Source organism: Coffea arabica, chromosome 7c, assembly GCF_036785885.1.
Source record: "Coffea arabica cultivar ET-39 chromosome 7c, Coffea Arabica ET-39 HiFi, whole genome shotgun sequence".
In the NCBI taxonomy this organism is placed as follows: Eukaryota; Viridiplantae; Streptophyta; class Magnoliopsida; order Gentianales; family Rubiaceae; genus Coffea; species Coffea arabica.
The window spans coordinates 7,174,162-7,197,400 of NC_092322.1; the positions used below are offsets into that span (position 1 = coordinate 7,174,162).

The 23,239-nt window shown below is 36.5% G+C and overlaps 3 protein-coding genes across 7 annotated transcripts; 2 read left to right on the forward strand and 1 right to left on the reverse strand.

The window, feature by feature from the left end:
• Positions 1 to 1,436: 1,436 nt before the first annotated feature.
• On the reverse strand, positions 1,437 to 5,658 carry LOC113698393 (aldehyde dehydrogenase family 3 member F1). 3 transcript variants are annotated; one of them, XM_027218204.2, is made up of 11 exons: positions 5,030 to 5,183; positions 4,650 to 4,718; positions 4,229 to 4,372; positions 3,979 to 4,075; positions 3,499 to 3,705; positions 3,134 to 3,255; positions 2,794 to 2,898; positions 2,517 to 2,689; positions 2,334 to 2,424; positions 2,089 to 2,238; positions 1,437 to 1,985 (listed from the first exon to the last, which is right to left on the reverse strand). In XM_027218204.2, the coding sequence occupies exons 4-11, from the start codon at positions 4,067 to 4,069 to the stop codon at positions 1,731 to 1,733; spliced, it is 1,194 nt and encodes a 397-aa protein (XP_027074005.1). In that variant the 5' UTR covers positions 4,070 to 4,075; positions 4,229 to 4,372; positions 4,650 to 4,718; positions 5,030 to 5,183; the 3' UTR covers positions 1,437 to 1,730. The 3 variants fall into 3 exon arrangements, with proteins under 3 accessions (XP_027074005.1, XP_027074002.1, XP_027074004.1); XM_027218201.2 differs by lacking the exon at positions 4,229 to 4,372 and having other exon boundaries at positions 5,030 to 5,658; XM_027218203.2 differs by lacking the exons at positions 4,650 to 4,718; positions 5,030 to 5,183 and having other exon boundaries at positions 3,979 to 4,142; positions 4,229 to 4,371.
• A 7,433-nt stretch (positions 5,659 to 13,091) lies between these two features.
• Positions 13,092 to 15,793, forward strand: LOC140010445 (agamous-like MADS-box protein TM6). 2 transcript variants are annotated; one of them, XM_072057479.1, is made up of 7 exons: positions 13,092 to 13,436; positions 13,553 to 13,619; positions 13,702 to 13,763; positions 13,903 to 14,002; positions 14,887 to 14,928; positions 15,036 to 15,080; positions 15,178 to 15,793. In XM_072057479.1, the coding sequence occupies exons 1-7, from the start codon at positions 13,249 to 13,251 to the stop codon at positions 15,421 to 15,423; spliced, it is 750 nt and encodes a 249-aa protein (XP_071913580.1). In that variant the 5' UTR covers positions 13,092 to 13,248; the 3' UTR covers positions 15,424 to 15,793. The 2 variants fall into 2 exon arrangements, with proteins under 2 accessions (XP_071913580.1, XP_071913581.1); XM_072057480.1 differs by having other exon boundaries at positions 13,105 to 13,436; positions 15,265 to 15,793.
• A 759-nt stretch (positions 15,794 to 16,552) lies between these two features.
• On the forward strand, positions 16,553 to 23,239 carry LOC140003924 (uncharacterized). 2 transcript variants are annotated; one of them, XM_072057478.1, is made up of 9 exons: positions 16,554 to 16,684; positions 16,773 to 16,884; positions 17,859 to 19,736; positions 19,832 to 19,993; positions 20,075 to 20,129; positions 20,501 to 20,655; positions 21,456 to 21,542; positions 21,756 to 21,884; positions 22,564 to 23,239. In XM_072057478.1, exons 2-9 carry the CDS (start codon positions 16,813 to 16,815, stop codon positions 22,687 to 22,689), a joined length of 2,664 nt encoding a protein of 887 aa, XP_071913579.1. In that variant the 5' UTR covers positions 16,554 to 16,684; positions 16,773 to 16,812; the 3' UTR covers positions 22,690 to 23,239. The 2 variants fall into 2 exon arrangements, with proteins under 2 accessions (XP_071913578.1, XP_071913579.1); XM_072057477.1 differs by having other exon boundaries at positions 16,553 to 16,884.

Below are 23,239 nucleotides of genomic sequence, written 5' to 3' on the forward strand. Positions count from 1 at the left end.
CGACTTTAATCCCAAAATAATCGCCACGGTCATAAAGCTACAGCAAATCAGAAGATTTGTAGCTCGATTCACTAAAGAGGTTAGCAATATAAAATATTCAAGGTGAATGGGGGAATCGATTTTTTAATCTCTAGAAAAGAAAAACGATATTTTTTTTTTTTTGAAAATAAGGAAAAAAAAAACGATATTTAGTCAGTCAATTGTGACACCACAATCATAAATCTATGTATGAAGTATCTAGGCTCTACGCTAGATTTTACCGTCCAACATTAACAACAAATTTGATGGTACAAATACAATTAGAAGTTGATGACACTGTCCAGCCTTTTCAATACAATACATCAAGCTGAAGAAATTTTTCAAACGGGCGTCTTTTAACTTTTTACGTTTCCGCTTTCCACGTGTACTAATTCTCTCGGAGATCACCAAAGAAAAATGGAAATGAAAAGCAAACTCTTTTTTTTTAATATATTTAAAAAAAAATCAAATATTTGCTCGTCAATTCTTCACCAATCAGTGGAGGGGGAACAAAAAAGAAGAAAAAAAGCCCCATAAAGAATCAGCGATAATTCAAAACATCAGCTCTGTTCGGAAGAAGCATTGGGGGAATCAGGACTGGTTTTGTAAAGCTTGTTGTAGGCCTCCAGCTCTTCGTAGTAGATGTCCCACACGCACCTAACACATCCGCTTCCACAACAGTCATCCGGCAACGGCTTCTCCGGCGGCGGAGGAGTATATCGGGGTGTTGACTTCTCCAATTCCTTCTTCTCCTCTTCTTTTTCACCGTTCAAAATCGTCGATGTACCGCTAACTGATTGAGAATTATCAGCCATGGAATCCTGGATGCCAGAGTTGTTACTATTTCCACTATTGATTGCACAAAATAATCTCGGTTGGAGATGGGTGGTGGCAGCCGTTATTACGGTCAGATTTTTCATGGATTGCTGTCGCAGAACATTTTGGTGCGGCGGCAGGAGATAGATGATACGAGGATTACTGACGTCGGAGGTTGTTATGCCTGAAGAGGTTACGTACGAGAATGAGGATGCGGGACGAAGAAGAGATTGATGATGTTGGAGGAGGAGGAGTAGGAGGGCCGTTCCCATAGGCTTTAAGGCTTTAGAATTGGTCCATTCGCACTTTCTAGAATTTTATATATCTGTTTGTAAAAGGCCGGAAGGACATTCTGGCGTCATAACGCGTGGGCAATCTGTGGACCCAAACGAATCTGCGCTGTCCAATAAATTTACTGGTTTTGGGCCGGTCCAAAATAAGCCACCCTCCACGGACAGTAAATACTTCTTAGTCTTATTCAGAACAATTGTCTAGTCGCACGCACCAGAAGAAAATCGCATTTAAAACTGTTTTAGGCAAAGACAGAAGTTTTCCTTCTAACATGGAATGCTTAATCCGTAAAAGTAGAAACTTTGAAAGTATTGACAAACGAAGCATTTGAATATGCATTATACAAGAGTCACTCAGATGGTATTACTGAGCTGGAAATGCGTCCTGATACAAGTAGAACATGGTTTCCTGACTGAAGCAGCAGCATAACATTTCTGGTAGTACGGTCGTATGGTTTTATGGTTGTTTACAAGTCGATGAGTTCTGCATAATTTGACAGAATTTGCAGCAATTAATCCTATCAATGGTTTTGCTTTAACTATAATTTTATCGGTTGCCAGAAGAGCAGTGCAGCCGCTCTTACTGTCTCATTTGATCTTTCTCTTCTAGTTTGATCGCTTGAATATCCTTCTCAATCCCGACAACAGCAGTAATAACCCCAGGTAATCAAATTTATAAGCCAATTTGATGAAATCCAGCTTAAAATCATTCCATGGAGGATACCTTGGTTCCAATTCAAGGTAAAAGCTCCTCTGCAGAACTGCTTTTTCATGGCTGAAGGTATCGAAAGAGTACTTGCCGTGATACCTTCCAAAACCACTCTGACCAACACCACCAAATGGTAATGAATCGGCCACAAACTGCAATTTTTTTGTTGGAAAGGAAAAAGAATGATGGTTTGAACATGTATGCTTTTGCATCAACTAGGGCTGAGAGCTTACAACGAAGTTTGAATAGAAGTACCTGGACGACTGCATCATTGAAGGTTATGCTTCCGGATGATGTTTCAGATAAAAGCTTTTTTTTGAATCTTTCATTCTTTGTGAAAGCATAGATGGCAAGCGGTTTTGGTCTCAAGTTTATAAACTCAATGCTTTCCTCAATTTTATTCAACTGTAACACGAGAGAGAAGATATTATATCAAACTTCTTTTCTTGTAGATTAACAGCTTCATTTGAGGCCTTCATTATGAATATTTTTTCTCTTACTGTGATGATTGGCAGCAGAGGACCAAATATCTCTTCAGACATTATATCAGCATCAAGAGGAGGATCCAACAAGATGGTTGGTTCAATCATCCTGTGCAACATCAGTCAAAAGTTTGAAGGCAATAAGTAGCACGCATCCAGCAAGATCAGCTTGCACAATACACAGATTGACACAGCACTTACAAATTTTGTTCGTCCCATGAACCACCGTGAACAATGGATGCTGCAACTCTGGGGTCCCCAAGAAGATTGCTAACTCTATCAAAGTGGCTTTTGCTGACAATCCTACAAAGATTCTTCAAGTTTGGCATACTGTCACCAAAAAAAGCTTTGATGCACTTCTTCAACAACTCAACCTGAGAAATCAAACCAAGAAATAAATCATGGTAGATATCTATTTCAAAACCATTAGATCCAAATGGAGGACGAGCCTCACTCTTAAGGAGCATGCCATCATTACCAGGATTGAAGCAAATTTCTCTTCCACGAGAACATAATCAATCCCTATGCATGCCTGTCCACTGCACAGTCCCCACTTGCCACCAACTATTCTCTTAATGGCCACCTTGGAGCCACATGGAACAAATTAGAATAAGAATAGTAAACGCATGCATCATTTATGTATTTGTCTGCAAATGGGGTAATGCAATAACACATTCTTGTAGTCTAAGACAAGAAAAACAGTTGTTTTCTGACTTCTCGTTTAAGCTCATGAACCTGCTTTAGTCTAAGACAAGAAATATACATCTCATGTTCTGCATTTAAACATTCTTTTAGTGCTTTTAAATACTATAGGAAACCTCTAAATCTGAAATGGAGAGAGAATCGAGGATGGTTGGACATTTTCCCCCAAGCTCTAGAGTTACAGGTGTTAAGTGATTTGCAGCTGCGGCCATGATTATGCGTCCTACTCGTGAACTCCCTGAAAAGGTATGATCAAACAGAAAATGATAAGATTCTGTCCATCATTCCTTAATGATATGTGTTGGGATGGTGGAAGAAGGTAAGCTTCTCCTGGTTGCAAAGACAATTCACTTATAAAGCTCATTTTTTGTACCAAAAGTGTAAACTGGCTAGGTAATTTCACTCAGTTATCAACAGCAAGAACACGATACATTCCCAGGGAGAAAAGGATTAAACAGTAGGTGACCTAAATAAGAATTACCAGTAAAGAATATCTTGTCCCACTTCTGCTGCAGTAGTTGTTCAGCTGCATCATGTCCACCTTCAATGACTTTTAGTGCTGCTGAGTCCAAGTAACGGGGGATTGTATTAGCAAGAAAAGAAGAGGATGCAGGCGATAGCTCTGAAGGTTTCAAGACCACTGTGTTTCCTGCAGATATTGCCCCAATCACTGGGTCCAAAGCCAGTGCTGCACAAAGAAAGAAATAAATTAGCCTAAAGGACATGTATCAACTTATTTGAGATGCTTCTCCCTGCCTCTAGTAAAAATAAGGCTCACCAGAAACTCAAAAGAACCTGTAACTCACAATAAACCACTACACTTATCCTAGGAGGTTTGATGGAGAAAGGAGGTCAAGATCTTATTAGCATGCTTCTATTTGAACATACACATCAGCAATTGCTAGTTCCTTGACGACTATCAAAATCACATTGGATTACAACAATATCTAATTGAACTTACAGATAGGAAAGTTCCAAGAAGCAAGGACCAATACTAGGCCAAGTGGCTCAGGTAATACTTCTGCTCTTGCTGGGAAAAAGAGCAATGGCATTTGGCCCTGTTTAAACGGAGTTGTTAGCAGCTGCAAGAAATCGAGATGAATAGTCCATCCCCCCTTGGTTTTACTTTGATCACAGAATAAAAAAACTGTAAGTGACCGTTAACCTAAATCGAGCAGCCAAAAAAATTTCAAGTTACCCAAAGTGCTTACCAAAAAATCATTCTTGTCTATGCTTCAATAACCAGACTTCAGCCAGCACTTATAGAACGTACTTCCTCAACCAAGTTCAATTTGTATCTAAACCTATCTAAGACGAAACTCATTTGTGCACTTCTTTTTCGTTTCTTGACAACACTGGTATGTAAAATGAGGGGGAAAAAAAGTTAATAGAACATGCATGCGGCCACTATGTTAAAGTTGATAGTGAGCAATACATGTATCAGAAAGAAAAATTATGATCAAGAAACATATACTCTCAAATTGAATTCCAGTTCAGCTACTAGCTTACCAATTTAAATAGCTCTCTACTTTCGAATCTTGAACCAGATTGGCCAATTTTACTTGTTTGTAAAAATATGCATCGAATAGCACTACATTTAAGCAGCTAAAGTGATACACACTAGTGACACACCTTCTTGGGAGCCATCCATTTCTCAACAGAGGCCAAAGCGTACTTGGCTGATTTCTTCAGAACACCAACCTGTTAGGGAAGGCAAAAAAATAATAAAGAGGGGAAAATAAAATAAAAGCATGGCATCATCAAACAGTTATAGTAACACTTAGAATTTACTTTGGAGGTGTCCCAAATGGTACAGTAGACAAATCATAAAACTCCAACCCAGCATTAACTATCTGTTAGCCCTATCAAAACTGGCTCTTTGCTGAATGAATAGGGATGATCACAATGAATATGTTAAGAAACCAAACAGTACTATGCTGGATGCCTGATATTCTACCGTGATACCAATAACCAGAATAATTATGCAATTATTAAAAAAGAAAAAATCCTACTTCATCGCGATAAGATTCAACGGGATGCTTGCCCAGATCTTGTTGAAGCGCATCAAAAATGCTGTCTTCGTTCTCATCAAGGAGTTTGAGAATAGCTCTGAGCTGGGCCTTTCTCCATTCGAGGCCTCTGGTTTTTCCACTCCGGAAAGTTTGCCTCAACTCTGCTAAGTTTCGGGCCAATCCGGGCGATTCCTCCATAGTTACGCTGAGAATGACAATCAAGACTCTGACACCACCCTCTTATGATAATATCAGAATATCTGCTCTCAATTTATATATACATATATATTCCATATCTCTACCAGCTCTCAGTATCTATTACTACTATTAATCAGTATTCAGGCACTAATACTACTTTCTAACATAGTATTTTGTTCTGGCGGTTTATCAAACCCACCTTCACGTTTCCATTTTATTTTGCTATTAATTTCCTATTTTGTGTTTTCCTTTCTTTCTTTCTTTTTTTTGGTGTTTTTGTTGAGCAGGAGGAGGAGGGGGGGGGGCGGGGCGGTATGGGGGAGTGATTGGGTCTGCTTACGTGAGTTGCAGTAGTAGTATTTTATTCAGGAAGACAAGAGAGGGCTGCAGCTTAGTGATGTGAAATCGTCGTACACAAATACTGCTGCAGTGCTAGTTTCCAACAGCACCACAGCTATGAATTTTAAAAGCGTCGGGGTCCAGAGTGGGACGTCGTTTGACAGCCAGCCAGGTCTGGTCCTCCGAAAGGACTGTTGAAGTTTCAATGCCTAATCACGGAAAATGCACAGCATGTTCGCCAACGTTGGTGACGACGACATAATCAGATCTCCTTCTGCAATTTCGAGTTTTTTAATATTAGAAAGTTAGGAAACAGACAACAACTCGCAAGTATTCTAAACAAAAAAAAATTGCTGCTTTTATCAATCTATCATGAATCCAGGATCCTTGTTTTATTACCAGAAAAAAAAAAAAATGTCATAGGTTACTTTTTTCCCTTTTTTCTTTTTCCCTCTCACTTGTTAAAGTACTCTATCTAGTAACTAGTAAGATATAGCAAAATTGTTGCTGCAAACTGTAATTTTCCTTGAAATAAATTTGAATAGTCCATTTCAAGATGTATATTATAGTTTTGAAATGTAGAACTAATTCAATTTAAGTCACCCCTAAAAAGTAGTAAAAGGATTTGATATGTTTACTGAGCATGTTTGGATAGTAAATCATTTTAAATAATTTTTTTAAAGATAATCTGTAATACTTTTTTAATGTGATATATGTAAAATAAAATAATAATTAAAAAATATGTTGATAATACAAATAAATAAAAATTGATAAATAATGCAATTTCCGAACAAACCTACACTTCAGTTTTCTTAGAAATCAAGGCATTCATAGAATCCAGAAGATTTGACAATATCCCCCTTTTACAGCTTCCCAACGTTACAGGTGGTTCTGATTTGTAAGCTTGTTGGCACATCTTTGTGATAGTAGATACTGTACAAGATTATTTGAAAAAAAAAAAAAAAAGGAGTCTTGTATTATTAGTGTAATACTTCTTCTGATGTCTCGTGTGTGAAATAAAATGATAAAAATATAATTAGAAATTCTTTTTAAATAATATTGACAATGGGAAGAACGGTAAGAGTCCAAACCCAATATTTCTACTTGCCGTTACTTTTATTTGCAGACATAACTTGCGAAGCATTAGCTAAAAGGTAAAAGTTACCATAACTTCACAATTTTCCCTGCAAAGTGAAAATCTGTGTTTGGGTCAAATCAGAATGCGATTGGTTGGGAACGAAAAATGGCACGCGTAATTGTCCGTTTGGATTTCTCATTTTTTAAAAAATAAATTTTTCATATACAATATTATAATAATATGCAAACAAAAACAATTCCAAAAAATATCACATCAATACAATATATAAAAAAATAACTCTAAATATATAAAAAATAAAATCTACACAATTTTTTTTTTCCATCTATCACCACCACCGCCATTATTCCCTTTTCTCCTCTTTCCTTTTCCTCTCTCTTCCTTCTCCCCTCTTCCCTCTCGTGCCACAGGCCATCACTCCCTTTCCTCCCTAAATCTGACATTAACTAGAGACTATGATTTAGCTACAGCCAAATCACAACTAAAAGGACCATGGTTTGGCTACGATGTCATGACTAGAGGCCTCGATCTGGCTTTGTGCAGATCGGGGAGAGGGGGAGAAGGGGGAAAGAGGAGGGGTGAGATATGGTTGAGAGGGGAAGGGGAAGGGGAAAGGAGGAGTGGAGGGAAAAAAATGGGATGAGGAAGATGGGAGGAGAAAAAAGATGGAAGAGAGGAAGAAAGAGATGGAGAAGGAAGAGAGAGGGGGAAGAGTAGAATGGAAGGGGTGGTGGGTGATGATGGTAATTTTTTAAAATATTGTAAAAATTTTTAAATTTTAACAATATTTTAAAAATATATCCAAAAAAATTTATTTTTTTTGAATATTTCCAAAAAAATTTATAATAAAAGATTTTTCAAATACATTGTTATAATAAAATATTTTTAAAATATTTCAAAAAAATAAAAAATAATCCGCAGCCTAGCGTACTTCAAAAAGAATCGGTCAATTCACCTCTTAAAATGAAACGTCTTTTCTAGTATCCTGTCAGCTGGGACGGCATTTATGGACAGTTGAAACTGCCTTAATAATGATCAACACTTTCAATCTAATCTATATTCAAAGTAGCTTGTTTCATAAATTACAAGATTTATGACATGTATCTACCCCATAAACACATTAAGAGCACAAAAAATTGCTGCTTTTTCTGTGGTGGGATGGGATCCATAAAGAAATAGGCTCCTTTAGCTTCTTTTGATGAGCGAATTGATTCATGTGGCAGAAATCACGGGACTTGCAAGCCTGTGAATTGAGCGAATGACGGCCTTGTTTGGTAAGCTTTGGCCAAATTTATCTATTATAATTTTTTAAATAATTTTATTTACAATAATTTCAAAAAATTTGTTTAAAAAATTTAAATTATACACTTTAAAATATTCAAAAAAATATACACTTTAAAAAATTTGTGTACAATTTTTATATTAAATTATAATAAATTTTTTACAAAAATCAAAAAAATCTTATTTGCCAAATGGGCCGACATTTTAGATAAGTCTAACCAGTCCAACAATGCTTTTTTTTTTTTTTTTTTTTTTTTTTTTGGAAACGTTAACAGTAACAACGTGAAATACTTGCGAACTGCCTAAGTCAATCCCCTGTATTCAGCAGCGTAGGAAAGCATTGGCCGTCGTAGAATGCAGAAGCTACGAAGAATACATCTTTTGTTTCTTTTCTTTTTGTTTCCATTTGCACGTAGGAGATTTTTGTGTTGAAATTAACGATGCCTTAATTGGACCTGCCAATTAGATTGGGCAGATCTGAACTCAATTCGATCGGTCCTAAATTTAGTGGGCTGAACTTCATACAATGTGAACTAATAAAAACATAGACCAATATATTTTGCCCAATTTAAATGTGAGCTGAATTTGGATTGGACTAGGTTCAATCCAATTAATATTCAGCTTGAAAAATGTGTACATGATGGCTCATGTGCGGGAATTAAGAAGATTTGTTTATCTAAATTCAATCAAATATTTAAAGTTTAAATGATTAATTTTATGATAATTTTTTTCCAATCTCTAATTGATAGGTTTGTGGATATTATGGTAAACTGTGTTATTTTTTGTCCTAAAATTCAAACTTTTTTTGGTAGATATATATGGATTAACTAGTTGTTTCACTTAACTAGATTCTGTAAACACTAAACATATAAAATAAATGAATGACATAAGCTTGGGTCTGCCCTAAATAGACTCAATACTTGACTATTTTTTTTTTTTTTTTGAGTCGAGCATGAGTTGCAAAAATGTGAACCTAGCTGAACTAAAATTGGGTTTAAAAGAATGACATTTTATTTATGTGAAATGATTTTAAGTATGTCAAAATCCAACTCACACAGGTCAATTGACAGGCCTAGCCTTAATAGAGCTCGACATCTATGGGCCTGTTTGGAACCTGAGTTTTTTGGGAGTTTGTCTAAAACTTTATTGTAGTGCATTGTAGAAGTTTTTAAAAAAATTTTGTAGAAACTTTTGTAAGGTGAAATTTTTTTTTTTTTTCTCTTTCCCTTTCTTTTTCTTTTTCTTTCTTTCCTTTTTCTTTTCTTTCCTCTCTTTTTCTTCTTCTTCTTCTTCTTCTTCCTCCCCGTTACCTCCGCTACCCCCAGCTGCAACTCCACCTTCCCTCTCCCCTCGCCACCCCCCTCTGCCTCGCTTTCCCTCTCTCTCCCGCCGCCCCCCTCTGCCCCTTCCCCCTCCCCCCGCCTTCCCTCTCTCCCCCGCTGTCCCCCTCCCTGCCCCTTCCCCCTCCCCCCACCGCCTCTCTCTCCCCCGCCTTCCCCCTCCCCCCGCAGCCCCCCTCTGCCCCTTCCCCCTCCCCCCGCCTTCCCTCTCTCCCCCGCCGTCCCCCTCCCTGCCGCCTTCCCTCTCCCCCCGCTGCCTCTCTCTCCCCTGCCTTCCCCCCCTTCCCCCTCCCCCCGCCTTCCTCCTCCCCTCGCCGTCTCTCTCTCCCCCGCCTTCCCCCTCTTCCTGCCGTCCCCCTCTGCCCCTTCCCCCTCCCCCCTCTGCCCCCCTCGCCGCCCCTCTCTGCACCACCCCCCTCTGCGCCGGACGTAGAGAGAAAAAAAAGGACAAGAGAGGATGATGGTAGGGGAGGAAGAGGGGGAGAGGAAAAAAAAAGGGGAAAAAAAAAAGACCGGCACCGGCACCGGAAATTGGTGATGGAGCCGGCAATGGAGATGGTGGTAGGGGAGGAAGAAGAAGAAAAGAGGAAGGAAATTTTTTTTTTGTTGTGTTTTGGATATTTTAAGTGTGTAGGTTAAAATTTTTGATAAGTTTTTTGGGGTTCTTGTAGCAAAAGTTGTTAAAAAACTAGTTTTATACAAATTTGGTAAAAAACCAAGCTTCCAAACAGGGCCTATATTTCCAACCATGTACAAGTCTAAAATAGCAACCAAGGAAATATCCCTTCTTTTACTTTTTCTTTGAGAACAATAATTCTTTTTTTTTTTTTTTAGTGTAAGTGGAAGGATTCAAACTTGAGACCTCTCATTTACATTCTCATCTTCTAAATAATAATTTTTGTATGAATGTAGATATAATAAGAATTCGCAATATCAACTTAATTTATTAGAACAGTCTTTTCTAATTCATTTTATCTTAATAATACAAACCAAGTACTTACAATTGATATGTAACTCGTTTTCATCTTCGATAATCCAGCATATATTATCAATTTATACGACATAATCATCATGAATATAATGAAAAAATATGTTTGGGTATGAGATTATTTGACATAACAAACACACAATCTCTAACTGCATTTTTAATCATTTTTATTTAATATATATCACATTATAAAAAAATATTATAGTAATTATTCTAAAAAATTCAAGTAATATTCTATACAAACAACTTCACATTGTGACAGCATATATATTGTTTGTATGGATGTACATGTATACAGTAGTAAGCATTGTGGCGGCATATAAGTACTGTTTGATAATTCAATTAAGTATTTAAACTTGATATGGATTTAGATTTTAATTAAGTGGCATTGAATATTCTAAACAAAACTTGTTATCAAAATTAAGTGATAAACTATTCACTTATCACTGGTGATAAACTATTCACTTATCACTGATGTGATATGTACTCAAATGTATTAGATTTAATACTTAACAATTCAATAACTTAATGGATTCAAATTTCAAATCTCAGTTTTATGAGACACACTCTTAGGCTCCGTTTGATAACACTGAATCTGAATTATGAATACTGAAATAATTAATTTGCTGAATTTTAAGCACTGAAAAGAGATATAAGAATGTCTGAATCTTAATGCTGAATCTATTTATACTGTTTGATAAATATTCATAACTTAATGCTTAATATGCTAAATTGTACAATTTTGCCATTCTATCTTTTAATCCATAAAGAAAATAGAACATATGATTTAATTAACTTAAAATTATTAGGTATGAAAATGACAATGATTGTGAAGAACAATGCATACAATGACAATGTTTCTTTGTGTGGGAAAAGAGTATGGTTTCATCGTTTTGAGAATGGAAAAACGAGCTTTTAATACTCAAAAAACACATTCAATTACATTTCTCAATCATGCATGTGCTTGGTTAAAGCGTTCTCCTTTTGATCTTGGACGAGAAGCATTTCGAAAATCAGACAACCAATATCTAATATTTCGATATGGTGTCATAAAGCCACGTGTGTGTGGATAAGTTGCATCACATAAATAATATTTATCTGCACAAAAAAAATATATATCAAAATATAAATGTTTGTGGATCAAAATTATTGCAAAAAAAATACTATTGTTAAAAAAAATTTTGAATAGAGAATATCAGGTTGTTTTGTTTAATTAGATAAGGATTTTGAATATGGAATATTAGGTTGTTTAATTAGATAAGGATTTTGAATGTAATTAACAAACAGGGATATATTTGGTAGTTAAGATAAAGTAGTTGAAGTAAATCTCTTGATTCTTATCAAATTAAGCATTCAGCTACGATTTTTGTATTGAAAAAAATACATACAAATTCAGCACCACTTAATAAGTTCAGCATATGAATTTTTATTTATCAAACATCCACAATATCTGAATATCTGAATGAATTCAGTTTCAGCACTTTTTTATGTTATCAAACAGGCACTTAGTCTCTAATATTAACATCACATTTTAAGCCAAACCAGTCCACAAGGATTTTTATGCATTATAATCCAAAATAGAAACAGACTATATATATATATATATATATATATATCCATCCATCCTAATCCACTCCCAAATTTTGCACACACAAGCGCGAAAAGGTAATCAACCTAATAGAGGGAGAGTGTGGGTTTTTTTTTTCATAGTTATTAAATTTACTCTATAGGAAAGCCCAACCCTGACGGGGACTGAACTACCATTAGACCAGACGCACGTCACGCACCACACATCTTTATAGATTTAGAACAAATCTCATATTGAATCAGATTGATGGGAGGCAAAATTGAACTCTTGACCTTCTATCCCACAGTTAATGTGGTGGCCAACTCCTCTAAAGGGAGTTGGTTACTCTAGTTCAATGATTCAATCAATCAAATTGATAAACCATCTGTCTAACTGGGTTAAGTTGGTAATTTGACCGTTTTAAAAAGTCAACAATTCATCGGTTCAACCAGAAGAACTGAAAACCGTCCAGGTTTTGAGAAACACTTGGAGCAAAATTTGAGTTGCAATGCCACTAGCACAATTCAAACTTGGGATCTCTCACATGACTCGGCACCTTACCAATGGACAAAATGCTTTTATGGGCTATTGATTATTTTATAATATTATTCTATTTTCTTTCAAATCTTGAATTTTTCCTTTTTCTTCTCCTTTAATCACTCCTTAAATAAGCATTTCTTGAATCTTTAAAACTCTCATACTTTATTCCAAAAGTTAGAAAATAAATTATCAAAATGATATCTTACCATAATTCATTCCTGACATAATGATTACATTGATAAAATTTTGTAATTGAGAGAAAAAAACTACATAAAAATAAGATGTCATGCTTTAAAGTTGGTCTTTATTCCTAATCAAAATTATTTTGACCTCATTTGGTAATAGTTAATTATTTAATAGCTCATTGAAAGCTAAACAAAAAACTTTTATAACATAATTTGTCAAGATTTATATATACAAAATTATTAAATATTATATTTAATTAAAAATACATTTTAACAATTCACCAATTTAATTATTCACTCACTAGTTAAACCAATAACTCGCTGGTTCACTCCCTTCGTCAGATTCTTACTCGGGTTTATTTTTATTTTATTCTTTGTCACAACCCGAGGCTTGACAGCGATGTTTTTTTTTTTTCTACGACTTGTCATAATCAAAAGGACCCGACATCACATGTTATGAGTAGTAATGAGAACAACAAACCTTTCACTGATATGGCAAACCCTTGCGCCTGCACGACGCATCCACTTTTAACCTCACTTTCCCTTTATAGTAACGGATTAGTCATGCTTATCAACGTAGCTTTGGTACCACACCTCCCGTTGTCTCACAAACTCTTAATCTATTTTTAAGGTTGTTCTTGTACTTGTTTGTTCTTCGAGGAGGAGGAGGAGATTACAGGAGGAGATGGGTCGTGGAAAGATAGAGATCAGGAAGATTGAGAACTCAACCAACAGGCAAGTTACTTACTCTAAGAGAAGAAATGGTATTTTCAAGAAAGCCCATGAGCTCAGCGTTCTTTGTGATGCTAAGGTTTCACTCATCATGCTCTCCGATACCAAGAAGTTCCATGAGTATACTAGTCCTTCAATAACGTATGTCCTATGACCATAACTCTTGTGGTTTCCTGTTTTTCTTTTATAATTTTGGTGATGCATGTTAAATCCGTCGAGAAGTCTTAAATAGAATGTCCTTGATTTGGTTTGGGTAGGACTAAAAAGGTCATGGATGATTATCAAAGCGCTGTAGGTGTTGATCTCTGGAGCACGCACTATGAGGTGTTTTTCTTAAATTTCTCGCTAATAATTGCTTAGTTGATTATGTGTGTGCGTGTTTTTAGTAACTACTTTGCATGTGTAGAAAATGCAAGAGAATTTAAGAAGATTGAAGGAGACCAACAATAAGCTGAGGAGAGACATCAGGTAGAGTATTAAGATACGATGATATTGGAGTAGCAACTCCGTACGTATTGATTAAGTGTGATAATACTACTAATTCTTTTTTCTGATTCATGAGTGTGAAGTATCTACTGATTGTACGTCAATGGAATTTGTTCCACAGGCAAAGAATGGGTGAAGACTTGAATGATCTCAACTGGGACAACATGTGCCGTCTGCAAGAGAAGATTGTTGATTCTCTTGCTATCATACGCCATAGAAAGGTTCCTCCTTGTACTTTGCACTTTTTTTAATTTATACGACGCTGAATATTTTTTTTTCCTTCCTTCCTTCCTTCCTTCACAATTTCGCTGCAATAACATGGTGGACGTTGTCAATTAAACATATCAGAATATTGGAGTGTGGCTATTAATTACCGTTTCCATTCTGAAGAAATCAAGAATACTGGAGTGTTGTTATTAATTACCAGAGAATTCATTCATTACTTGGTTCATGTCTTGAACATCAGAGAACAATATTTTATTTGCCTAATACTCGATCGTCTCATACTTGGAACACGAGTAAACACTTTCATTTTTATATGGGAACTCTCACGGATCTTTGAACAACAAAAATGATTTGTACTTGAAGAATTTCTGTAGATAATTTTTCTTGGCCGCATGTTAGTCGTCAGTTTGATGGAGGGTTGATTTCAACCTCTAAATCCCGACTTCAGACCATTCCGTTTGACTAGTATATATACACCTTGCCAAATCTAACTCATCATGCCCAAAAAATATCCATATGGATGTTTTGTACTCGAATGGATTTTAGTCTTTGCGATGGTTAGAGACTCTCATTAAAAGCAATCGACCATATATAACTTCCTTCTTGTGAACTTATTTTCTTGCATAAATATGCAGTTGGAGTTGCAGGGTGAATTTGTTCTTTCTTTAGAGTCAAAGAAAAGCAAAAGAATTTACATATAGATGAATTAATTAATATTTCTCTTTGCAACCTTCAATACACGCACCTTCAGGTAGGCGAAAGAAGTGCAGAGTTCTAATGGAACATGCAGTTGTCGTCTAGCCAGTCACCTATCCATAGCTTTCGATAGATTTGGTTAGAACTTCAGTACTGAGAATACATTTTACGAATTGTTTTGCAGTACCATGTGATCAAAAATCAAACTGATACCTACAAGAAGAAGGTTGGTGATCAGCTTTTATGCTGCAATTCATTCTTTAAAAACATTCGCTTCTTTGCCCATATAGTTTCTGTCAGAAAGAAAATTACCCTTTCAATTAATGCGCGCAGGTGAGAAACCTGAAGGAAAGACATGGAAATCTTCTGTATGAATTGGTAAGCAGATCACAGATACACCTTCATCTACAATGGGCGGTCACTTCTCAATTAATGATCTTTATCTTCCTAGCTGATAGTTTAATTATCTTGGTAGCTTCTCTTTTGGGATTCCCAATTTCATGATCAAAAAAAAAAAAAAAGAAAAGAAACTAAAGAAAGTTGGTCTGACTGTCGAGTGAAGGAGGCAAGATCATGTGAAGATCCAAAGTATGGGATTGTGGACAACGCCAGAGACTACAACTCGGCCCTTGCATTAGCTGATGGAGGGTTGTCCAACCTCTATGCTCTCCGATTGCAGTACTCGAGCCACCCCAATCTTCAGGACCTCCGACTTGCTTAAACTCTAAAAACTCCAAGAACTGGGGATTTATCTAATTTATTATGTTCTTATCTAATTTTATCCGCAAAGAACTAGTGGATGTGCTAGTCCGTCCTCGTGTATGAGAAAGAATGTTAGAAGTTGTTGAAACTCAAAAACTGCATTGACTATTGGGACGAGGTTTTTGCTCATGCAATATCTACTTCGATGCTGTAGTGCGATTTGTAATTTCCTTTAAAAGCTTCATCTGCGCTACTTGTTGGGAGTTGGGTTAGTTCATGGTAGAAGTATCCTCATGTATGCAAAGATTAATCTTTGTACTACTTTTTAAAGATTGTAACAACTGACATGATATGCCGTGAATATCAGAGTAGTACTTAATTATTAGTTAGTTAGTGCTACATTATTCTTTTTGAGTGACATATAAATAATTATATATGTGATGTGTGTGTGTGCACCGGATTTTCCTCTTTTCCTATTCTTGGCTTTGTTATATATATATATATATATATATATATAACATGATATAACGGCGTTCGAGTACTATCAAGAAATTCAAGTTTAGTACTGGTAATTACTATAATTTTCTTTGGCACATTGGCCAATGGCCAGATTCTTACTGGCGAGTTGCTTAATTACCAAGCTATGGTTAATTAGCTATGTGATCATTTTACGGGTTTGTGTGTGTGTGTGTTTTTTTTTTCTTGACGATTTTTATTAGCAACTTCCGGATTTTAATTTTTTTTTATTTCTACGCAATTATTAACTGATAAAACTGCTTATGATAGTACTGACTGGTAAACAATCAGATTGTTCGTGAATGGTTATTCCTAAGCAAAACTCAAAAAGTTGGTGAAAATAAATAATTGATGTGCTAAAGTCAACTCCGTGAGGTACAATGGGAGTTACCCTCTAGTCTACAAAACCACAAATTGTACTCCTTGAGGTACAGCGTATTAAAACTTTTTTTTTTTTTTTTTGAAAATTCATTTTTCTTCAAAAAGATGGTAGCTTGCTGTGACATTAATGTATCTATTGCTCCGAAGGAAACTAATAAATAAATAAAGTCAATGACCAAAATTAAGTGGTTGACTTTGTGGGCCATAGTCGTCTAAGATGAATACTTATACGAGTACCAGTAGATTTAAAAGTTTAAACTAAATTACACATTAAACAGAAAAAAAAAAAAGGAAATAAAAAAAAAAAAAAAAAAGAAGAAGAAAGGTGGCTACGGTGATCGACGTCGACGAAGAGCTCCACAGACCATCACTCTTGGAATTCGGTATCTTTCATTTCGGTAAAAGCTTTAGACTTCAAATTTGCCAACTGGAAAACCTACTGCACATTCAAATTAGTCTGCGGACGAACAGTTTTTAGGTTTTACTGCAGAAGCTGGAAGGGGAGAGGACCATGGCAGCTGCGGTTCCAGTCTCCACTGCTTGGATTCCCGAAGATGACCTCTTATTGAAGAACGCTGTCGAGGTAACTGCCTGCCTTTAGTCTGTGTTTCTCAGAATCATCTGCTTTATTGTTTGGAATTGAGTTTTCACTTCATTTTAGGAATACTATGAATTTTTTTTTTTTTTAATTTGGTTTCGTATTTATTCGCATTACAATTGAAGTCTCGGAATTTTTGTACATTTTACTTGTGCTTGACATATGCTCTAGTTGCAGTTATGGGAATCAATTCAGTTGTCATATTCCATTTTGTCTGTCTGTCTGTATGTATGTAGCAATAGTGATATAGTGATGCTTGAACTAGCTAATCCAACTGTGTGGAGCACAAATTACGCCAAATTAGGGGGCGTTTCAAAATTATAATGCTCTGAGACTTTTATTTTTGGTGGAAGATGAGTGTGCATTAGCTATTGTGGGATTTGGCTTCTTTTTTTTTTTTTTTTGTAGATAATTTTTCTAAATTACTAGCTGTACCTTGATGAAATAATTAGGTATTCTAGGAATCATATGAGTTTAAGGTGCTTTTCTTCATCCTTGAGGTTTCATTAAAGGTGACAGCACTTTTATGTGGTTCCTGAAGGACCGACCTGTTAAGGTTCCTTAAGTCAGAGTGAGTATTTGCTACTTCATTGTTGATATCATAAAGAGAATTGTAAGCATTGCTATCATAAAGTGGGGAATGGTGTAGCATTGTGTGACTGGTTCTCGTGCAAGGAAGAATACCATCATCAAAAGGAGAAGATGTTGCATTGAAATGTCGAAAACCGTCAACTAGATTGTCTGCTGTCTGCTCTTAATTTAGCTATTGTATTTCTGGTGAAAGCTTGAAATAAAGAACAGATTGCTGAGAAGTTGTCAATTTTCGCTAATAATAGTCCCTTTAACCTCCCTTCTTGTTTTACTCTTTAATTATCACTTTGAATGCACTTCTAATTCAGCTTTTCTGTGGGCTTCCACGTCCTGGATCATAAATCTTGTGTTCTTTTCTTTGGTTCCAGGCTGGGGCTTCCTTGGAAGCACTTGCCAAAGGGGCAGTACAGTTCTCCCGTAGATTTACCTTCCAGGAGCTGCGAGATAGGTGGCATTCCCTTCTCTATGACCCTGATGTGTCAGCCCAGGCATCTATTCGCATGTTTGAGCTTGAGTTGTCTGGGTTCAATCCTTTATCGAGAAATAATAGGTTTGATCACTCCAAAGTAAGTAGGGAGGTACCTGAAAAGAGGAAAATTGTGAGCATCCGCAAACAATATTATTCCATGCGGAAGAAATTTCGCAGTGAGTTTTTCAACCCTACTGACCTTGGTTTTCCAGACGAGCCAAATATTCACGACAGCAGTGGAAATGTGGCTGATTTCCGCGGATTTGATCGGGATCCACAGGACAGCAATTGTGTGCTTGGAAACTCTATGCAGAATCATTTTGAGCTTCAGGAGTCAGATATAGAGATCCTACGTAGTGTGTTTGCAAAACCAACAGGGAATGCATCTGTCACCTCTGGTGCTGTTAGTACACGCACATCATATCTCACAGGATGCTCTAATACACTTGAAGATAAGCAGCCAAATGGACTGTTCAGGACATATGGATTTCCTGAGGATGTTTCCACTCCATTAAGGCAAGATGGAACTCCTTTTGAGGCAAATGTTAAATCTAGGGTAATGTCTAGTTTCATTCAAAATAGTTCAGTCAACATTGGTGAATGCTCTGGTATTCAGGAGCCTGGCCTACCAGAAATACCATCTAACAGTAAGCTCTTAGAAAGTTTGGAGATGCAACAGTTGTCTGCCTTTGATTCAAGAAAGGAGAATCCACGTAATGTTCTCCGGGGATCAAGACAGGAATGCAACATGAATGCGCCTGCTGGTAATTCATCATTTCACACTATTGGTTTTTCAGCTGCAGATCCTAATCTGTCCCTTTGGGAACCAGTGCAAGATTTTTCTGCAAGTCCTCTGCCAGTCAGTTTGAAGCAAGGTGATGCAACTCAGGATGCTGAAAAGATGCTTACTGATGATGGAGCCAGCAATGTGAAGAATGAAGCTGTCTATAATGGTGTTGATTCGGGGCCTTTATTGGGTGTCTCAGAGGGTGAGTTTGGAGACCTTCCAGATTCACTTTTGAACCTTTCAAATGAAGACGACATTCTCTTCATAGATGTAGATGGGAAAGAAACTAGGGATAAATCTTATTCTGATAATGTTCATTCACTCCTCCTAAGTTCTCCAAATGATGCTCAGGAGGACAGCTTCAATGATATTGAACCTCAGGCATTGGTCACTGCAGAAAGTTGTCCTACTGATCCTCAAGGTGAAGATCTTGATAATTCTGGAGCTATTACTTCTTCCACTCGTGCTGGTGATCAAAATGTTCAGCATCCTGAAAGTGCTGAGCCATCTGCATCAACTTTCACGTCTAATTCTCATGCACTTGGTGATGGCAATATTTGCTGCACACTGAACACTGAAGACCCTGAAATTCCTTGCAATGATGATATATTCTTGCTTATCCATCCTTCGATGTCATTTGCACCTCCTGCAGCCCAAGCAACCCCTGTAGAGACTATGGGCCTATCTTCTGCTGCTAGTCCAGAACAAACTAGACAAGGAAACTTGTTGATGGATGCAAAAGATCTTCCAAGATCGTCTACTTGGTCTCAGAAGATTGGACCAAATATTTTGCCAGAAACACGTCCCACCTGCTCTCTTGTGGGTTTTGGAGTAAAATCAGAGTTATCTGATATGAACTCTAAAAGTTTTCTTCCAAGGGATGCTAACAAGGCTCTCGGAGACTTGAACCAATGTAAATCATCAAATGCAAATCAAAGTATACCAGCTAGTAGAGCACTTGAGGACAGTGTTTCTAAAGTTGACTTGAAGGTACTCAGATAACATGAGCAACTGTGGCTTCTTACATGATCAGTTTCTTCACGACTGTCATTGTATTTCTAAAGCTGTTTCTTTGTTGTAAGCAGGCTGGAGAGTGTTCAGTGTCATTTGTGGAAGTACATAATACAGTAGCAGGCTCTTTGAAAATAGATATGTCAGATTCAACAGCAGTAAACCCTTCAGCATCAGATCAGGAAGAATTAGGGAGTGATAAAGATGTTCCTTATTTTTCTGACGTTGAAGCTATGGTAATTGTTTAAAGTTTTGTTTAGCTATGCTTCCAACTACCATAGTAAACTTTATTAAGCTTCTATTCCTTTGCATGTCAGATACTTGAAATGGACCTAGATCCACATGATCAAGACTTACATAGTTCGAAGCAAGGTAATTAATCTGATTTTGTTTTGATCTGTACAATTAGAATTACCTGAATGCTTGATTTTTAGAATTTTTCCATGTTTGTGTTTGCAAAGTCTTTGTTTCCCCAATTCCCTCTTCCACAAATAGCATAGAAAACTGATTGGTGGTCCCATAACGTGATATAACTTGTGATTCTGGAGTATAGCAGCAGGTAAACTGATGCATGTTACTTTACTAGTTGATTATCAGATAGGGGAAAAAAATTCCATTATTCTAGTTTAGGTGCATATAAAAATTGGAAGCATAGCTATCATAAACTGAGATGAAAGGCTTATGAATTTGTGTGCTGGAGTGAAATTCAGAATCCTTTTCAGTAACATTTGGTCATTATATAGCTGAAGTTTTGAGATATCAGTATGAGGACGCAAAAAGGACTATTATAAGGCTTGAACAATGTGCTCAATCATGTCTTCAAAGATCCATGACATCTCAAGGGGCCCTTGCGGTTTTTTATGGTCGTCATTTGAGGCATTACATCAGAAAGACTGAGGTAGGCATCTAGTTCTGTCACTTTCTGAATTTGGTAACTGTGCTTCGCAATTCATTGGAATTATATGCTAATTTCCATTTTTTACATGATTATTTTACTTTTACACCTCCTTTCTTTCGGTTTCTGCTTAGTTCCTTATCTGTTAAACAGCATGTATTTTTGTAGCTTTCTTTTCAGTTTTTGTGCTTCTCAAGTGGAACATCTGTTCAATAATTTGGACACTAGAACCATTTTCTACCTCTGTAAGTAACTTGGCCTTTGGCACTTTCTGAAGCTTCGCGTGGCCTTGAACAAGTTAGAAGATAGATTCCTTCGGATGAGTGTCAAAACTCTGAGTGATTCATGCAGGAGCTGAAAAAAAAAAAAAAAAAAAAAGCATTAGCTCAATATTTTCATGAAATAACTCCTTTCAGTTTCTTGTACATTATCTATAAAACTTCTTGTAGATTGAAGTTTGTTCAGTCATAATTTTGTTACTACCACCAATCTGCAGGTTTTCATTTTGCCTTTTTCTTTAACTACCTCTACCATATATCCTTGAAGGAGTACAGATGCAGTCTAAGGATCTAGGCTCAATTTCTGTATTCCAGTTTGAAGAACTTAACAACATTTTTTTGGATATCAAATGACTCTGCTCTTTTTAAAGTTTTATAAATCATTCTTGCGGTTCTTGTTCGTGATATTCCATTATCATAGAGTAGTGCATTTACATGTACACATCTCAGTCTGTGAGTTCTTAGCACAGAGTAATCTTTGAGAAAAATGCCAGAATAACTCTTTTGGTGAATCTGATTTAATAGGTTGTACTTGGAAGATCTACAGATGATTTTGATGTTGATATTGATCTAAGAAAAGAAGGGCGTGCTAATCGAATTTCTAGACGCCAGGTAGGATCTTCCATTAACTGATATCTTTGACAATATGTAAAGCTTATGTTTCCTTGTGGACAATGAGGATCGCTTCTCAGTCCTCACTATGGATAAAATCAAATGAACCGAAATTTGATTTTATAAATGATGCTTCCTCTTCTTCATTTGTTTTGGCATTTCTTCTCTTTTTTCACTCGGAGTAGTTATAACTACTGTTTTTGCCCTATCTAGGCAATTGTTAAGATGGAAGCGAACGGATCTTTCTACTTGAAAAATATCGGGAAGAGTTTAATCTCAGTTAATGGCAAGTTGGTTGCAAGTGGACAACTGATCTGTCTTGGCTCCAGTTGTTTGATTGAGGTATGTTTCTTTTCCTTCTGACCTTTTAACAAAGCAGTCTTCTTTGTCATGATTTTCCTCCTTTCTGGGATCCTTCTATATGAATCAATCTCTTGTACTTTTGACTGTTTCAATCAACCTCTTGTACTTTTGACGTTGAAACGGAATGAATGCCCCAGTCACTGTTGTTTTTCATTACCTGAAATAGAGGAAGTCTCATGACAAGTGCGATTCTTTTAAAGTACTCGAGCTAGATTTGAATCATTCCCATTGATACCGATCTGAAGTACACCCTGGCGGTGTGTATCTATGGCCCAAAAGTAGGAAGGAACTTCTTTATAAGCAAGTTCTAGAAAAAAGAATCTAGCGCTTCTTGTGCTCTAAACTATAATATGAATAAATATGACTTTACTCATCAAACTAAATCAAATATTAGAAGGAATACAGGATTCTGCTTCTGGTGGCAACAGTTTAGTTTATTTACTCCAAACATTGATTATTAGTCTTTATGGGAAAAGTGCTGAAAACGCATAATTAAGATTTTTTTAGCATGGATGTATTAAGTTATATTTGTGTATTGTACAGATTAAGAGCAATTTACTGCTTTTTTAGTCTTCTGCTTTTGCTCGTTACATAAATTCTTTTAGCTGGTTGACAAGTTTTGTGCTTACCCTAACCAATTAAAATGGCAAATATGTAGATAAGGGGAATGAGCTTTGTGTTTGAGATCAACCAAAAATATGCCAGACAGTACATCAATAGCATGTCAAGGGATAGCAAAGGGAAGAATAGCAAGTTTGAATGGTCACCTGACGAAGAAACTTGAGTGAAAGAATTCATGAAAAAGGTGCTTCGTTTCCATCTCTTCCAATTAATCTCCTTTTTTTTTTTTGGTCATAGGAATATGTTATGTGCATTGACGAAATTGTACATATGTAATTCTCTTCAATGCAATGCAGATATCCAATCAAGCTTTCATCTGTATCTTTGTTGCTTTCTCTCTTTCTTTCTCTAACTTGTTCTGGAATCCCACTTTTATCTTTTGTTTTGATGTCGTTTTTCCCTTCATTTTTGTTTTGGCGGTGGGACGAATTGTGAGGATCATTTGGGACTATAAGAGCAAAGCTGCATCGGCTGGTAAATTCCTGCATCAGTTTCACCAGCGGCTCGAAGTCAGCACTAAACTGAAGCACGGTTTAACATCACGGCACAGAAAATTACTGAAGAAAACATCAAATAGAATCATGAAATCCCCAATGTTATCAAGATCGCAAACTCTGAACAAGTGTAACAAATACATGAGCCAAGTTGCTCCTTGGTCCCTGTTAACGTCTACTGTATCTAAATCAATGCAGTGGGCCTAAGAGTTCCAATTA

Coding starts and splice junctions, on each gene's coding strand:
- LOC140010445 (XM_072057479.1), top strand. CDS start 13,249: ATGGGTCGTGGAAAGATAGAGATCAGGAAGATTGAGAACTCAACCAAC. Junction 13,620..13,701: donor TCTGGAGCACGCACTATGAG/GTGTTTTTCTTA, acceptor TTGCATGTGTAG/AAAATGCAAGAGAATTTAAG. Junction 14,929..15,035: donor CTGATACCTACAAGAAGAAG/GTTGGTGATCAG, acceptor TAATGCGCGCAG/GTGAGAAACCTGAAGGAAAG.
- LOC113698393 (XM_027218201.2), bottom strand. CDS start 5,227: ATGGAGGAATCGCCCGGATTGGCCCGAAACTTAGCAGAGTTGAGGCAA. Junction 2,899..3,133: donor TCTCCATTTCAGATTTAGAG/GTTTCCTATAGT, acceptor TGTGGCTCCAAG/GTGGCCATTAAGAGAATAGT. Junction 1,986..2,088: donor TCAATGATGCAGTCGTCCAG/GTACTTCTATTC, acceptor AAAAAATTGCAG/TTTGTGGCCGATTCATTACC.
- LOC140003924 (XM_072057477.1), top strand. CDS start 16,813: ATGGCAGCTGCGGTTCCAGTCTCCACTGCTTGGATTCCCGAAGATGAC. Junction 20,130..20,500: donor CTTACATAGTTCGAAGCAAG/GTAATTAATCTG, acceptor GTCATTATATAG/CTGAAGTTTTGAGATATCAG. Junction 21,543..21,755: donor ATCGAATTTCTAGACGCCAG/GTAGGATCTTCC, acceptor TGCCCTATCTAG/GCAATTGTTAAGATGGAAGC.